Below are 17028 nucleotides of genomic sequence, written 5' to 3'. Positions count from 1 at the left end.
AGTAAAGGTTTATTATTTATAATAATCATTATCCCCTTTGAAATAATATTGATGATGATGATGATGATGATGATGATGATGATGATGATGATGATGATGGCAAGACAATAGGAGGAGGAGGCAGGAGGGAGCTAGAGATTGGCTTGTAATAATGAAGTCAACATTCCAGCAATGCAGTACTAAACCATAAGGTTTGGCTCTTCTGTTCCCATAAGCAGAATTCCTCTTATGGCTAACCTCTGACTGGTAGAAACGAAGAAGTGATTATCATTAGTTCACCCTTTCCCTGTATCACCATATATCCCTGCCCCCAAAAGGCTCAGAAGGTTTGGCCCACCCTCTGGGATAAGCTGCTGGTTTTGCAAGGGGATGACAATTCATGACTCAAGTCAATGTGTAATACAGGCCCAGTACAGACCGCGGAAATGGGGCAGTCCACAGCCGCCCCTTTCCGTGGAGGATTGGGGCCAGGGCCCCAATCCAGTGCTTTTTCAGGCCACGGAGAAGCAGCAAAATGCTGCTTTCCCGTGGCCTGGAAAAGGGGTGTCCTTGGGGTTTCGTGCCCCTGGACACTCTGAGAGCCAGAGCCATGGGGAAAAGGGGCCCTTCGGCCCCTTTCTCCCTGGCATTGTTCTGGCAGCCGTTTGGTGGCTGCGGGAATGAGGCACACTCCCAGAAGGAGCTCCATTTCAGAGCTCCTTCTGGTGCTGCAGCCAGGCTGCCGTAAGCGGCCTGGGTCAGCCCAAAGATGTCACGCCCGCGCCGCACCATTTGGATGTGGCACATGCGTGACGTCATAATAGCGACACCCATGTACACAGGGCACCGTCATTATCATGCCGCCAGAACGTATTAGGGTTAAGGAGCATGTACATGGTGTGTTCTCCCTAACCCTAATACCGATGCTGGTACACCGCTTGTTGGCATTCTGTACCACACCATAGTTTATCAAACCCAGCACAGCAAACAGCATAGGCAGAGCTGGCATTATGCCCTCCTCCCTTGCAGAGGAAAATGTTAACTTATTTTCTTAAAAGCCACTGTGGAAGTCATCCACATAGACTGAGGGAGAATATTATATAACGGAAAATATTACATTGGGATAATATAATAAGGGAGAATATTATAGCTGAGAGCTTAACTTTCACCAGGGAATTTACACTGGAGTATTATGACATATTTGCAAATAATATGCAATATATGGAGACAATCATATAGGTCTAACTTTCAACACTTTGGGAGAATTACTAAGATAATGTACTAGAAGACCACAGGCATCCTTTAAAGGAACAATATAGTTGTTAAGTGAGTTCACACTTGAGCTTAAGTGCAATATAGTAAAGAGGTTACATTTCTATGAAGGAAGAGGGCTCATTTTCCCTTTCCTCTGACACATTATGCAACTTGCAAGAAAAAGCAAGACTTTTATGTAGGGCTTGCACAGTATTTCTCCCCTGTTTATGCCCTTAAAAGGCCAACTCATCAAGACCTGATTTGCCTTAGGAGTTTCAATATACTGCAATATTTGCAAGGTAAATGTCTGGACATACAATTAAAACGAATGAGGTGTTTTCAAACTGTGATGTCTGATAACATTATCTGGTATAATAAAAGACCACTCACAGCACTTGAATCTCTACATTTGACAAAGTCTGAAAGATTGATTCCAGATATTTACTGTATTTTGATATAGAGAAAACATAGTTATTATCTTAGCCTTTGTGTAGCACTCGGAAATTGATCATTAAATTTCAATTTAATAATCAATAGAAATAATTCAAAAAGAAGTAAAAAGAAGCTGGTAGTTAGGCACAAATTCATGGTGTTTGTTTGAGTTCTTTCATTGTGTAGCAATATATAGAGCAGTCATACAAATCTCCACCTTTATCTTTTGAATTTGGCAGTCTGGATAAACAATAAGCCAAAAGGCACTTTCTTCCTAATGTGGCAGGAATGTCAAATGATACAGACAAAACTTATTGGCCTTGTCCTATTTAAAATGTTTAGGCAATATTTCATTGCATTTGGGCATCAATATGCTGATATGTAAATTAAATCCCACGTTTGCTTCTTATTTATTGTTAGCAACTAAGGCTGCATCCACACTGCAGAAATAATCCAGTTTAACACAATAGTCTAATACATTGCAATACAAATTCTCAGAAAACTATTATGTAATAGGAAATATTTCCAATTAGCCAAAATATGCATGTTTGCTGTAAATGACAGAAAATTAATAGCAATCCTGTACATGTCTAATGCAAAGTAAGAGTGCTCGATAGAAGCCTCACATGGTATTTGTACACGTACCTACAGGGGACTAAACCCTATTAGCTGAGTAAACCCTATTAGACACAGGCTGCATCTGCACTGGAGAAATAATTCAGTTTGACACCACTTTAACTGCCATGGCTTAATGCTGTGGATTTCTGGGAATTTTAGTGTGTTGCGGCACCAGATCTCTTTGACAGAGAAAGCTAAATGTCTCACAAAACTACAGTTCCCAGAATTCCATAGCATTTAGTCATGGCAGTTAAAGTGGTGTCAAACTGGATTATTTCTCCAGTGTGGATGTAGACATAAGGGCTATCTTGACATATCATTGGTGTGGCTTTACTAAGTGGCTTCATGAATGGTAGTCACACCTTTTCTTTATGTCATTTAAATGACATTCTGCACCTCGTGGGCTTTTTTGCCTTTTTTTTGGCTTTCTTTTCTAATTCTTTTGTTCCTTTTTGAAACTGACTTAAAAAAAAACGTAGATGCTGCTCAACAGGTGTCTAATGTGGTTCATCTGGTCAATGCAGTTTGGTTCATTTGTTGGCATTTGCTCATGACATGGGCTGTGATGTTAGATGTGGATGAATCCTTTCGCTTTCCCTCTCTTTCAGTTTTGCTTTGGTTTCCACTTACACTTCCAGCTTGGGCTCCTCCTTTCTGGTTTTTCTTTTAACATTCTCTAATAAGAGCTCTTAAAGACATGGGAGCACCACTACATTGATAGTCCTGTTGAGAAGTCTGTACTTAAGATGATGATGATGATGATGATTGTAAACCGCTCGGATTCCCAGTGATTGGGCGGTATATAAATAAATCTGATGATGATGATGATGACGATGACAAGAGGCTACTGTTAGAACAGAATATGAAGAAACGGAATGGGTCCCAATTGGCAAAGGGATGAGGCAAGCTGCATTTGATTTCCCTATTTGTTCAGCTTGTACACAGAAAATATCATATGAAGAGTAGGTTTAGACTCAGAAGAAAGAGCAGTGAAGATAGGAGGAAGGAATATCAACAATCTAAGATATGCAGATGACACCATACTACTAGTGGGAAACCTCATAGACTTGGAACAATTATGAAGGAAGATCAAAAAAAGAAAGTACAAAGGCAGGCCTATTGCTGAACATAAAGAAAATAAAAATAATGACCATGGAGGATCTACAAAAATTCAAAAATTGATCATGAGGAAATCAAAATAGTTAAAGATTTCCCAACTGGATCAAATGTTGATCAGATCAGAGACTGCAGTCAAGAAATAAGAAGAAGACTAGGAATGGGAAGGGCAGGCATGAAAGAACTAGACAATATCCTAAAGTGTAAAGATATACAACTGAGCACTAAAGTCAGAAGCATCTAAAGCAGTGGTTCCCAACCTGTGGGTCGGTACCCCTTTGGGGGTTGAATGACTCTTTCATGGGGGTCGCCTAAGACCATTGGAAAACACCTACTGGTATTTAATTACAGTTATGAAGTAGCAACGAAAATAATTCCATGGTTTTGGGTCACCACAACATGAGGAACTGTATTAAAGAGTCACTACATTAGGAAGGTTGGGAACCACTGATCTAAAGCATGGTGTTCCCTGTCACCATGTACAGATGTAAGAGCTGGAGAGTGAGCAAATGTAATAGAAAGAAAATAAACTCATTTCAGATTTGGTGCTGGAGAAAGGTGCTGAAGATACTGTGGATGGCCAAAAAACCAAACAAATGGATCCTAGAATAGATCAACCCTGAACTCTCCCTGAAAACCAAGATGACGAAACTGAAGCTTTTCGTATTTTAGCCACATCATAAGAAGACATGACTCATTAGAAATTCTTCCAATATTTCTGATGGGCAGATAGGGGTCCATAGTAGGAGAAATGTATGCAGATATACACAATAAAAACATACCACATATTAGAAAACCTATCTGGTATTAATCCTTTGTAGACTTGAATCTGGCAGATTAATTTCTTTATGAGTGTAATTGTCTACAAGCTATATATATCTGGGTGATATCCAAAACAATCTGGGGAAGATTTCTCAGCCTCATTTTTTATAAGAACCAACAAGATGTCATGGTTTGAGTGTTTAATTAGGACTCTGGGAGACCTAAGTTGAAAAACCTGTAAAAAAGTAAAGATAAAGTTTTTCCCTTGATATGAATAGCTAGTCATAACCAACTGTAGGGGGTGATGCACATCTCCACTCCTAAGCTGAAAAGCCAGTGTTCTCCGAGGACTGCTCTGTTGGTCATGTGGCCAGCATGACTGCACTGAATGCCTGAAATCCCTGTACAACAGTGGAAACCCACTGGGAGACCGTGGGCAAATCACCCTCTAAATCTCAAAGGAAAGCAATGGCAAACCACCTCTGTATAAATCTGGTCAAGAAAACTTTCTGACAGGGTCACTATAAGTTGGAATCAACTTGAAGAACAACAAAAAAATTTGTAACAATACTGGAACACAATAACTCACCATTACCTTGAATTATCTTGCTAAAATGAAGTAATGTCACAAGGAATATACTATATTTTTGTGTGTGCATGGAAAGACCTTCTCTAGTACTCAAAACAAATTCTGGGACTCAGAATTCTTTCGTTCTACTGTTTGATGTTTGCACCAAAGTTTCCAGTGATTAGATCTCAAATTGATCTGGCAAGGCTGAGAGCTTGCACATAGTCCTGCATCAGAACTCCTGCACAGCACTCCAACCCATCATCAAGGGCATACATGAAGAGAGGTTTAAAAATAGAAGCATCAAGCTGAGACAGAGCATGACAGGGAGCCAATATAAATGTAAAGACCTCAGCAGTGGGATGAGGAGATTGTTGTGACAGAAGGGAGTAATAAAAACAGTCACACCATAAAGGGTTGGAATAGACGTATCTGTGTGTGTGTGTCAGTCAGCATAAGACCTGGAGGCTGCAACCTGTTTTGGCTGGAAGAGGGAATAACATTTGGTTTGGAAATGCTCATTCTCAGCTTGCAGATAGTTAAAAAAGTGAGGTTGGGGTTGGGGTGGGCTGGGGAAGGGGGGAGGTGAGGGGAAGGCTTGCAGTGCTTGAATGTATACATGTATACATCTGTGACACACATGCACACGCACACACACATGCCTGACCAAAATAAGGTTTGCTAAATTAAGTATACCAGGCAGAGCTGTGACTTTTATATAACGACTGACATGGCTGTTTATTTAAAAGTCACTGCTTACCTTGGCGACTTCAGCAACCCATGCTGCTTGCTAGCTCCAGAACTTATGCCAGAATATAGAAATCCTAATTTAAAGTATGTAGCTAGCTACCACAGACCCCCTCCTGCCCAGCCATAAAGTGAAGTGTCAGATGGAAACTTGTGACAGATAAACCATCCCATGCACTGGACAAAGCTATCCTTTTGCATGGATGAGAGACAGCTCAGCTTGGCCCCATCCTTAATTCACCCAGACGCATTGGACTGGTAGATCCTACACAGAGGAAATGATACTTTGGAGAGGGATACTTAGAGCCAGATCATGGGAAAGTTAATTTTTTTTTACATTATAATATCCTGAATCTACCAGCCAACATGGTAGATATAATCCAGTTTGACATCACCTGAACTGCCATGGCTCAATGCTATGGAATGCTGGAATTTGAGTTTTGTGAAATATTGAGCCTTCTCTTTCGGAGAGCTCTGGTACCACAACAAACTACAATTCCCAGCATTCCATAGCATTGAGCCATGGCAGTTCAAGTGGTGTCAAACTGAATTATTTCTGTAGTGCAGAGTTAGCCATGGCTACTGTTGCAAGTTGTTGTTGTTGTTTTCATTTACCTAACCAAGCTCTCCTCAGGGTGTTGGACTAGATGGCCCTTGTGGTCTCTTCCAACTCTACGATTTCATGATTCTACAATTCTATGCTATCGGGTTTTCTTTCTGTTTTTGAAAACTGGGACTTCCATGTGAGCCCCAGGTCCTGGTTCTCTGAAATTCCAAGTGCCTCTTCTTCTTTGAGTTACTCTCTCTTGGCAAGGAATGCTATTAATATTAATAAAATGAATTTCACACTGAGGCAACTAGCTTTTCTTTTAGTTGGCAGCAGGCTTTACCTCTTTTGCACCAGGCAGCAAATTTCTACCTAAAGAGAAGAGCCATAGAGTTGTGACAAACTCTATGTTGCCAAACTGCTGTAAAATGAAGGTCAGAATTGGGTAATAACCATTATTAGGATAATTTAAATATCACATCCTAAGCTGTTTCCCCCCAATGTCCTTCATGACAGGTGAGGGTGAGAGCCAACCTTCACTTCCAGTTTCACTCCCCAAGTGGCTGGTGCAGGACAACAACTTTGGATCCAGGGTATATTTGGGAAATGCCCCCCTGACACTCCACTGTTGCCTTACCCTTCACTGTGAGACAGTAACATACAGTAGTGTAAGATCTAGTGGCTGGAGGAAGCCTGCTTAGAATGGGAATACAAGTGAGCCTGCTCTACTGACCCCAAAGCCAACAGTGAAGGTAGACTCTGACTTTTCCATGAAAAAGGCCAAGGCTGTTGCCATTTTGCAGAATTAATGCAGTTTGACACCACTTTAACTGTCATGGCTCGATCCTATGGAATCCTGGGATTTACAGTTTGTTGTGACCAAAGCTCTCTGACAGAGAAGGCTTAATATCGCACAAAATCACAGCTCTCAGAGTTTCATACCACTGAGCCACAGCAGCTAAAGCAGTGTCAAACTGCATTTATTCTGCAGTGTAGATGCAGCCCAGTCTCTAGCTTTTTTAGAATGAAATATACCAAGAAAACTGTAAAAGCACTACCTGAATAAATATGTAACTTGGAAAGTAGCTTTGTTTGCCTTAGCAGCTAAAAAAATCAGGAACAAGTATATAACAGGGATAGCCATAAACTGTAAAGGCGATGACTATATTTGACAAAAATTTTAATGCATAATGACAATTGTTGTTTGTTTGTCTAGAAATCCTGTACCAGATATGAGATACCCGCATTTTAGACATAATTTACATGTATTTTTATACTGTTATATTGTTATATTGTTATATGTATTGTTGTATTGTTGTGCTGTGCAAAGACCTTGGGTCAAAAGCAATAAAATTTGAACTATGAACTACATTAGCCAGTTTCACTCTCACATTTCAGTGTTTCGAGCCAGTGAGCAGCTACAAGTATGATAGACATTTAAGAGAGCCACTAGCTTGATTGGTGGACTATGGGTTATGATTGTTCTGGAGATCTGAGGGCATTCAGAGTTCTTATATCAATACCTTTGTCCTGATAGCTTCACACTAAGGATTTCTCTGGAAACCATGCCCTATGAGGAGTGGTTTAGGGAGCAGCATATGTTTAGCCTGGGGAAGAGAAGGTTAAGAGGTGATATGATAGCCCTGTTTAAATATGTGAAGGAATGTTATATTGAAGATGAAGCAAGCTTGTTTTCTACTGCTCCAGAGATTAATATTTCTAGCAGTGGAGTCAAGCTACAGGAAGAGATTCCACCCAAACATTAGGAAGAACTTCCTGGCAGTAAGAAGTGTTCAACCGTGGAACACACTCCCTCTGAGAGTGCTGAGTCTCTTTCTTTGGAGATTTTAAACAGAGGCTGGATGGCTATCTATTGCAAGTCCATTGATTGTGTCTTCCTGCATGGAAGGGGGTTGGATGGGATGGCCCTTGTGGTCTATTCCAACTCTATGGTTCTGTGACTATTTGAGGGCTTATAGAGCCCCTCCTCTTCCAACATCTTGAACACAGACAGGTAATTAAAAAGCACTAGGATTAAGCTTATACATACGTCTGATGGTCCCACTTTGTGGACCAGTTTTGCAGCTCCCTTTCCCTTTCAACAGTAAACCCCACCATTAGAGTTTCATTCTGGTTTCATTTGTGCATGAGGAAAAAGAATGCCCTCAAATTGTTGCCCATCTTTTTTTGTGTGTGTGCTTCTGACAAGATTACACATTCTTTTTGTTTGACATTAAACAACCAAGGATGGTCTTCTCCAATTTATGTTGGCACTATAATGAAACTTGTCTGTTTTAGCAGCTTGTATACCTAGCTTTAGTTCTAAGTGATTTAATGCACAGGAGTTATAAAGCCCAGAAAATTGTGGTTTTCAATGGAAAATGTGACAGGCCATCAAGTATAATGACACTTACAGGCATGCCATAATGAAAGGCGGCTACACACAGATGAGAAAACCCCTACAAGATGTTGTGTTAACAGCCTCTAAATTTTCATAGCGGTGGCTGGAGATAGTACTATGACTCTCAATAAAGCCTGTGGAGCTTCTGTTGTTAAATCCTCAGGGAATGCTGGTTTAATGGACAGAAGTTAAAGTTTCTTTGACTTGGAAGTGCTGCTTCTCACATTATGTTTCAAAGGCAGGGTGCACTCTCAGAAGTTGGATCAATCTCTAAAGACCCATGGAAAATATAATGTAGAATATATGTGTCACTCCTGGCCAGCCTGAAAGTAGAATCCTCATGTAAATGGATATCTCCTTCACCGCAGGGCATGGCTAAAATAAGTGAGCCAAACCAAGTTCTCAGTTGAAGATAACAATTACCCCAGCCACTGGAAGCTATACTTCTTACTCAGAGTGCTTCCAAATGAAACTTTGGCTATGTAGTTGTGCTGCCTTGTTCATAGAGGTTTACAGGAGAGCTTGATAAAGCTTTAATTTACAGCACTCCCATGTTTTCTCATTGTTTTTTCTATCCTTTTTTTCATTGCAAAGAAAGGCAAAAAGATGGAATATCTGTATCATGTATTTAAATTGTGAATGCTAAGAATGCTCTGTCTGGAAACCCCCTTAGGCTGTTAGTCCATCAAGTTCATTGTTCTCTGACAGGCAACAGCTAATAGATAGGTGAGTGACAAGTTAAGGAAGGGCTTCTTAGTGGTGGCACATGAAGTACTTCCTTATTCACCTGTTGACCTCATCAATGCATCCAACCTCATTTTGAAATGACTGGATTTAAGGGGTCACTGAAGGATTCAGGAGCATGTCAAGTGAAGATGGCTTCCCCATTCAAAGGTTGAGAAGGTGTCTTGTACTCATGTGGTATCCGTATCCTGGTCTCCCAATGAAGCCAAATGAAAGCAGAACTTTGAAATAATACTTTTTGAATTACAGCTTCCCAGATCCTTCTGACAGCATGTCTAGTGTAATGCTTTCTGGGGAATTCTAGGAGTTATCATCTAAAAATGTCACATTTTCAGGCTTAGAACAGAGTGACGTCAATAGCTAAATAACAAATGGAAATCAGTACAGAACAGAGATCAGAAAAGTTACACTTTTTGGACTACAAATCACAGATCCCTCACTCACTGATCTGGCATTTGTTTGTTTGTATGGAGTAAGAAGGGAATAGGAAGCAAGGAAAAAAAATGGCAACCAGGAAAAGTAAGGAACATTATCATTTCATCCCCCAGATTCTATCAAAAGGCAGCAGCACCTGCAGAAATGTGGAGTTTGGGAGGAAAGATAGAAAGGCAAAGAAAGGAAAGATAAACTGGTGTTTTTGATTAAATATTCCCCACTCCAAACCCCTGGATATCAAGCTGGACAAGTTTTCAGTATAATTTTTACTTCTGTCTTAATTCACTGTACATTTGGTTGTGTGGAAGTGAAGGAAATATGGTGTTAAATCAACTTACACTAAAGCTTACTAGAGAAGTGAACAGATTTTATTGGGTTGCTTGAATTGTGAATCCTATTCAAGTCATCTTCCAAGTATGAATGCCCCTTGCTGCTTTGTAGCTGGGAACTGCTCCCTTAGCTCGCCACATTCCCTTTCTTTTATCCATTTCTGTTTGCTAGAGTAAATTGGTTAAATAAGAGCAAATGTTGACTTGACCTAACTTGCATGCCAACGCTTAAAAACTTATTTTATTGTTATGCAGAAGTGAGATAAATGATGTCGCAGCAAAACGCAAATGTCTCTTGTCATTGGACATTGATACCTGAATTACCTTCCTACTGTTTGTTTTGTTTTCTAGTGGAATGGAGCTGTTCAGAAGACTTTTCCCCTCCGGCTGGGGAAATCATCATGGATAATCTTCAGTCTTTGAGGTGCATCATCACTGGCCTCACAATGGTAAATGGCAAAGTCATTAATTTTGATTGCCTGTTCCCCAAACACTTGCAGAACTCCTGCCTTTGAATTTAAGCTTCTCAAGGAGAGCAGCAGAGTGCCCTTCTTCCAGCAAGAGCTGTCAGTCATTAAGTCCATTATGGCTGGTATCCAGAATCTAAAAAACACAAAGAAATGGCATGCAGCACAAGTTGTTTTATAAGTTGCTGTATTAGTGAGAGAGATCAGACTAGAAGCTGCTACTCTGTGGCTCATGGTCTGATCCCAGCACAGATAAAAAGCTTTGGGAGAGATCTGGGCCACTGCCACAGCACAGAATTAATGTAGTTTGACACCACTTTAACTGTAATAGTTCAGTGTTATGGAATCCTGTGATTTGAAGTTTGTTGTTGCACCAGAGTTCTCAGAGAAGGCTAAGTATTTCACAAAACTACAAATCCTAGAATTCCATAGCATTGCACCATGGCAGTCATAGTAGTGTCAAACTGCATTAATTTTGCTGTGTGGATGCAGCCCCAATCCTGACATTTAGGACACTATTGCGTGCAAAAATAAAGCAACTTACCCCTGCCAGGATACAGTTGCTTTTGGGGTGCAGTCGGGAATTATTGCATGAAGCTCCCATGTTTGCACATCAGCTGGCTGAGTGTGGCTGGGAATCAGGATGCAGCCGGGATGCATTTGCCTGGCAGCATCAGCAATATTTTCATATGATAATTCCGATTGCATCCCATAAGTGACTGTATCCCGGCAGGGGTAAATTGCTTTATTTTTGCATGCGATAATCTTACTGCTCTAACAGCTAAAACAACAATTCTACAGCTCCTACTTTATTAGGGGGGGAAATGTCACTTACCACAGTAGTGTAAAAGTGTTGGGGTATGTTTTAATAAAGATTAAAGGTATGTGGATGATGGACAATGATCTCCACATGGACAACCTTTCTGGCATGAGGCTTTTTTTAATGGAAGTCACCTTCTTATATCTTTGCTTTCATCTTCTGTCCAACCTTCAGAAGCTGTTTAATGTGAATTTTTACAACAGTGACAAAAAGCCTTTTTAAAATTAATAGTAATAATAAGAAGAATAGGCATTGCTATCTGTAAGTAAAAGTGAAAGGAACAAGATTCTCCCTTTCTTCATGTTCTCGTACTTCAGCACTGTTTCTTATCCAAAACCTATTTTATCATCTTTTAACATACATCCTTGAAAATTCTCTCAGTTATGAATGCATGTGTGAACAGGTTTGTACAAAAGTATTGCTAAAGTTGTAGAATCAGGGTGTGAACATTATTTATTTTACAATTAAGAGGCTAAGATGTTAGGAGTGTTTTAGAAGTCCATCTAAATTAAATTAAATTTTAATTTTTTATTATTTCTAACGTTCTTGGATGAGATGAATTATCTAGATCCATGTCAGTCTGGTTTTAGGCCTGGTTATGGGACAGAAACAGCTTTGGTATGCTCTATCACTCCTTTCCACCTAATTCCAAGGAAGCTGTTTCTGTCCTAAACCCAGTGTATGTCTGCTGTAATGGACTTGATGAGGGCAAACAAATTGAAGCTTAATCCAGACAAGACAGAGGTGCTCCTGGTCAGTCAAAAGACAAATCTGGGAATAGGGATTCAGTATGTGTTAGGTGGGGTTACACTTCCCCTAAAAACTCAGGTTCATAGTTTGGGGGTACTTCTGGATTCAGCACTGACCCTGGAAGCTCAGCTATTGGTGGTGACCAGGAGTGCCTTTGCACAGCTAAAACTCATGTGCCAACTGCGCCCATTCCTGGAGAAGTCAGACCTGGCCATGGTGATACATTCCGTGGTTACGTCCTGTTTGGATTACTGTAATGTGGGGCTGCCTTTGAAAAGTACTGAGAAGTTTCAGCTGGTTTAAAGAACTGCTGCCAGGCTGTTAACAGGAGCTGGCATACAGCTCCCTTGTTGCAACAGCTCCACTGGCTGCCAGTCCATTTCCGGGCACAATTCAAAGTGCTGGTTTTGACCTATGAAGCCCTATATAGCTTGGGTCCAGGCTATTTGAATGACCATATCTCCCTATACAAGCCCCCCAGAATACTGAGGTCATCGGGAGAGAAGTAGTATAGGGTGGCCCTTCTCTCTGTCCCACTACTCTCTCAGGTGCGTTTGGTGGGAACAAGAAAAGGGGCCTTTTCAGTGGCTGCTCCCAAGCTCTGGAACTCCCTCCCTAGGGAGGCCAGGATGGTTCCATCCCTGCTGGTGTCCTCCGGTGGCAGGTTAAAGACGTTTCTATGCCACCAGGATTTCACATGACAGGGATGCTGTTTTGTTTTTGTTTTTAAAGCATTTTGAACTTTAATTTTTAATAATGCAATGTTTTTAATTGTTTGAATTGTTTAATTGGTTTTTAAACTTATATTTTGCCTGTTTTCAAGTGTTTTAACTTGGACTGTTTTAGATTTGTTGCGTCCCTGTACTAGGAGGAAGGTGGGATATAAATTAGCATAATAATAATAATAATAATAACAACAACAACAACAACAACAATAATAATATTAGGTTCAAAGTTGAAGGATTTTTTAAAAAGAATTTTACTTGTAAAGAAACACAAATACTAAAGCATAAAATTCAAGAGAAGCCTGATATTGCACTAATTGAGCATTTCTCATAGATAGTTCTCCAGTAACATGACTATCAGAGGCAACAGCAGTAACCTGTGATGTCTGCAAATACACTCACTTTAGCATTATATTTTAATACCCTCAATGAAATAGGTCGCTCTCAGAGAAAAAAGAGGCTGGCAGAAAGTGTGTTCAGGGATCAAACATCCATTTTAGGAACAGTCAGGGATTCATTCCAGACATGAGATTGACTTGAAAAATAAGTCAAATTACTCATTCCCCCTCCCCTTAAAATTCCCAACTCTTGCCTGAAACAATCCAGGATGGGTTCAGAGGGGAAGCTTACCTGCCATTAGTGCTGGGATGGATAGACATTAATCCAGATCTTGTGACATGATGGTCAAAAATTTATTGGTCGGTTGGGATAACTTGGAATTACATCAGCATATATATGCATATATGCTGTGAATAGTAGTACACTGCTCCCTCGGGTTACGAAATTAATTCGTTCCGCGCCCGCTTTCGTAACCCGAAAAGCCTTCGTAAGCCGAATTGCCATAGGCGCTAATGGGGAAAAGCCGCGTTTCGTGCGAAAAAGCGCCGAAAAGCACCAAAATTTTTTTTCGTAACCCGAAAAACATTCGTAACCCGGAACAATTATTTCCAATGGGGATTTTTCGTATCCCGGAAATTTCGTAACCTGGGTATTTCGTATCCCGAGGTACCACTGTATCTAATTCCGCCTTATGCTTTGCCCCCATAAAGAAGTTAACATAAGCATCATGGAATCATGGATCATTTAGTGGCTTGATAGGGTAGGGTAGCACCTGAGCAGTGTCTGGTTGCTGTTTTGCAGTCAGGAGAAGTCACGTTTCTGGATTTCTAACATGTATGTGTGTACATGGCTGAAAGTGATGCTTCCATGCTGCTGATGCTTCCATTTATTTCTTTATAATTTATATCCTGCTTTTCTCCCCTACGGAGCCCAAAGTAGTTTACATCATACATTAAAACAGTCTGAAATACAAAAATGTAAAAAAGCATTAAACAGAATCCACTTAAAACATTAAACTAAAACAGTTAAAAGCACATTAAAACCTTTTGCACATTAAAAACTCTTCCAGGTCAGAAAGCAGCTCAGAGTGTTATGCTCTGCCAGCTGCCATGTATAGTATCAGCCAAAATTGTTTTTGGTATTTAAAGTGAAGGGGGATATGCACACACCAGCATACAAATATCCTATACTAGCATGTGGAAGAAGGCCACACACACACACACACACTGCATATTATCTGAGAAGTGTGATAATTATTGGGATTTTAGCAGGCATGGAGAGGGAACATAGCCATTTGTTTCCCTGGCTTCTTCAGAAAAATCCCATTTTTGAAGTGGGTATGTACTTTAGGAACATGTGGAGGATTTCCATCCAAAGCAGCTGTTAGCCTCTGTGGAGGCATTTTCCTTAGGGCTGCAAACTGCAAGGGCAGACTGCAAGGGCAGAGAAGACACAGGGAAGGTCAAATTATCACTTGTCCTTTTTATCTGTTTTAGCTCTTCTGTTTTAAATTTAAATTGTAAGATGCTTTGGGTCTCATTTGGAAAAAAGATGGTATATTAATTAATTTAAGTGTTGTTTTTTTTAAAATCATGCACACTAAATGCAAAATCAAACCCACTGTGGAGTCTAGACTGGTCTTTAGTCTAGAGATGATGAAAAGTAGAACAGCACTCTCCTGCATTTGTTTCTAGTGGGGAGGTTGAAGGGATGGGTCAAAAATTTGACACTTGCTGTGAAATTTTAAATGTTGTTTTAGTGATTGTTGGACCAAATGCTTGGAACCATTTTGTCTCTCAGATAAGCCTTCTTCCAAAGACCTAACTCCCCCTATCCTCCCTCCCTTTTTTGTGTTTACAGTCCTCATCCTTATTTGCCATCATGCCTGTTTCATTTGGTGCTATTGCAAGCAGCATAATTATCTTAACAATGTTAGGACACTGCATTTGGTACCATTACAAATGGCCATTGGACAATCAAACAATCCACACTAGGTTCAACAGATGATGTTGATTTCAAAGCAGAATTAGGGAGTTTGAAGAAAAGTACTACTTGGGATCACTGAGTTAATTTCTTTGCCAGGTGACTTTGGAATGTTCATTTGAGGCATCTTCATAACTTTGGTGTTTTCTGACTTGTTCCTTGTTCTCTTTTTAATTCCAGGGACAACGCTATTATGTCAGAGTTTACGCTTATAACATGAAAGGCTGGGGGCAGCCTCAGACTTCAACACCCCCCTGTGCTTCTCCTTCTAGTAGGTTAAGAGCTTTCATTTCTTTCAGCATTGATTGGTAATGTTATTTGACCCAATGTTCTCTCTCTCAACCTCTCTCATTCTCTCTTTTAAACTGAGTTATATAAAAAGCTAATTTTAAAAATGCCAACAGCAAGAAATGAAATGTTTAAAATTAAGTGCCTCTTTAGAGTATGTGGTTCTTGGTTCAACATGTGCTACTATCATTCCAATTACTATGCTGTTTGGATTTCTACAAAAGGTGCCACTTTTCAAACTTTTGTGTGTAAGATTCTTTATTCAAATGTGTATACAGTGGAACTGGTGCACATGACATTTTGTACAGAACCCCTTTACCCTAAGGACATACAATATAGGAAGATGTAGGAGAAACAGATATAGAGTGAACATTAAAGAGGAAAGTAAGAGGCAATAATGCAATTGTGTGTTCATTTGTATTGGCTGTGAGAATAATGGGTTACCAAAAGCATTCAAAATGGATAAGTTTGGTTAATATGGTCATATCTCAGCTTAAACAGCTAAGGCGGGATACAGACCACCCAAAAAGGGCGGTCTGCCGCCACCCTGGTTTGCTCCGCGAGGGAGCTGCAGCAGACAACCCACTCAGCTCCGTCACGGAGCAAACAGAACCCACAGAAAGCGGGTTCTTCTTGTGGCGCCTTTGTGACACCGCAAGGCACCAATGGCGCGCTTGCAGTGTCACAAAGATGCCGGGACATGTGGACGCTAGGCATCCGTCATGTCAAAATGGCGGTGCCCATATGTACAGGGCGTCGCCATTTTGACGCCCTTGTCATGTGTGAGGGTCGAGTCGCGTCTGGAAGCGCTGCCCCTCGCATGTAACGATGGCGCCCTGTAGGGCCCGTCTGTACAGCGCCTAAGTCATTTTTAGAAAGGCCTTTGTCATCTCCTTCGCTCTTTTCTTCACATAAGCTCTGATTAAACCAGGAAGTGTTCAGTTAACCATAATTTGCCAGTTGCCTGAACTATCATAACAAGCCTAGGATCTTAAAACAACTTCAGATTATTGTTTAATATCCTGATTTGTTTTGAAAATGCTAGCCATAGTTTCTGATTCATATAAAACAGCAATATATGTTTAATTTGAGACTTCTTGGTTTAATATCAATTTATGCAAAGGGAAGAACAAAGGGCATGCATAATCAAAAGATTCATTCAGTTCTCAGTCATTCAGCTATGGTATGATTGTCTGCAGCATTCATCAAACAATATTTAAAGTGTCTCAGCCACCTTTGGAAAATATGAGAAAAATGACTTCTTTTGTATGAATAAAATATTGTTTTAAAAAATTGCACAGACAATCATTCTTTTTTTATTGTGGCATAACAGCATCCTACTGTTAGTCATTTTTCAGGTAATACAATTCACTGCTTAAAATTGACAGTGCCCACGCTGACTGCCTTTATACCAATCATGGGCTAATGGGTTCATTTAATTATATTATTTGCATTTTTATTGGTATATTAGAACAATTTAATAAACCTGTAAGGTAAGCAAGACTGCATTGATACCTGATAGTTGAGAAGCACTGTCTTCTCATCAGTATTCTCAAACTCACGCCGGTTGTGTATTTCAAATGAATTTCCAGTGTGGCTGAGAAGTCCAATACATCATAACTTTGGGACACAATTTTGTTTCAGATCTCACCGGGAGATAATCTTCGAGAAGCTTTCTGCTTCATTCCTTTTAAAACTTTTCTGTCTGACAATGTGGATGAAAC

At 40.2% G+C, this 17028-nt stretch overlaps 1 protein-coding gene across 1 annotated transcript in view; it reads left to right on the top strand.

Moving 5' to 3' along the window:
• Positions 1-17028, top strand: part of ANKFN1 (ankyrin repeat and fibronectin type III domain containing 1) — a 133514-nt gene that overhangs the window by 34893 nt on the left and 81593 nt on the right. Inside the window, exons 5-6 of the mRNA XM_042453477.1 lie at positions 10284-10381; positions 15197-15287. Of these exons, the coding sequence (XP_042309411.1) occupies positions 10284-10381; positions 15197-15287 (189 nt within the window). The remainder of the gene's footprint in view (positions 1-10283; positions 10382-15196; positions 15288-17028) is intronic.

The sequence above is a fragment of the Sceloporus undulatus genome, chromosome 2, assembly GCF_019175285.1.
Source record: "Sceloporus undulatus isolate JIND9_A2432 ecotype Alabama chromosome 2, SceUnd_v1.1, whole genome shotgun sequence".
Taxonomy (NCBI): Eukaryota; Metazoa; Chordata; class Lepidosauria; order Squamata; family Phrynosomatidae; genus Sceloporus; species Sceloporus undulatus.
This window is presented reverse-complemented; position numbering and strand designations above follow the sequence as displayed.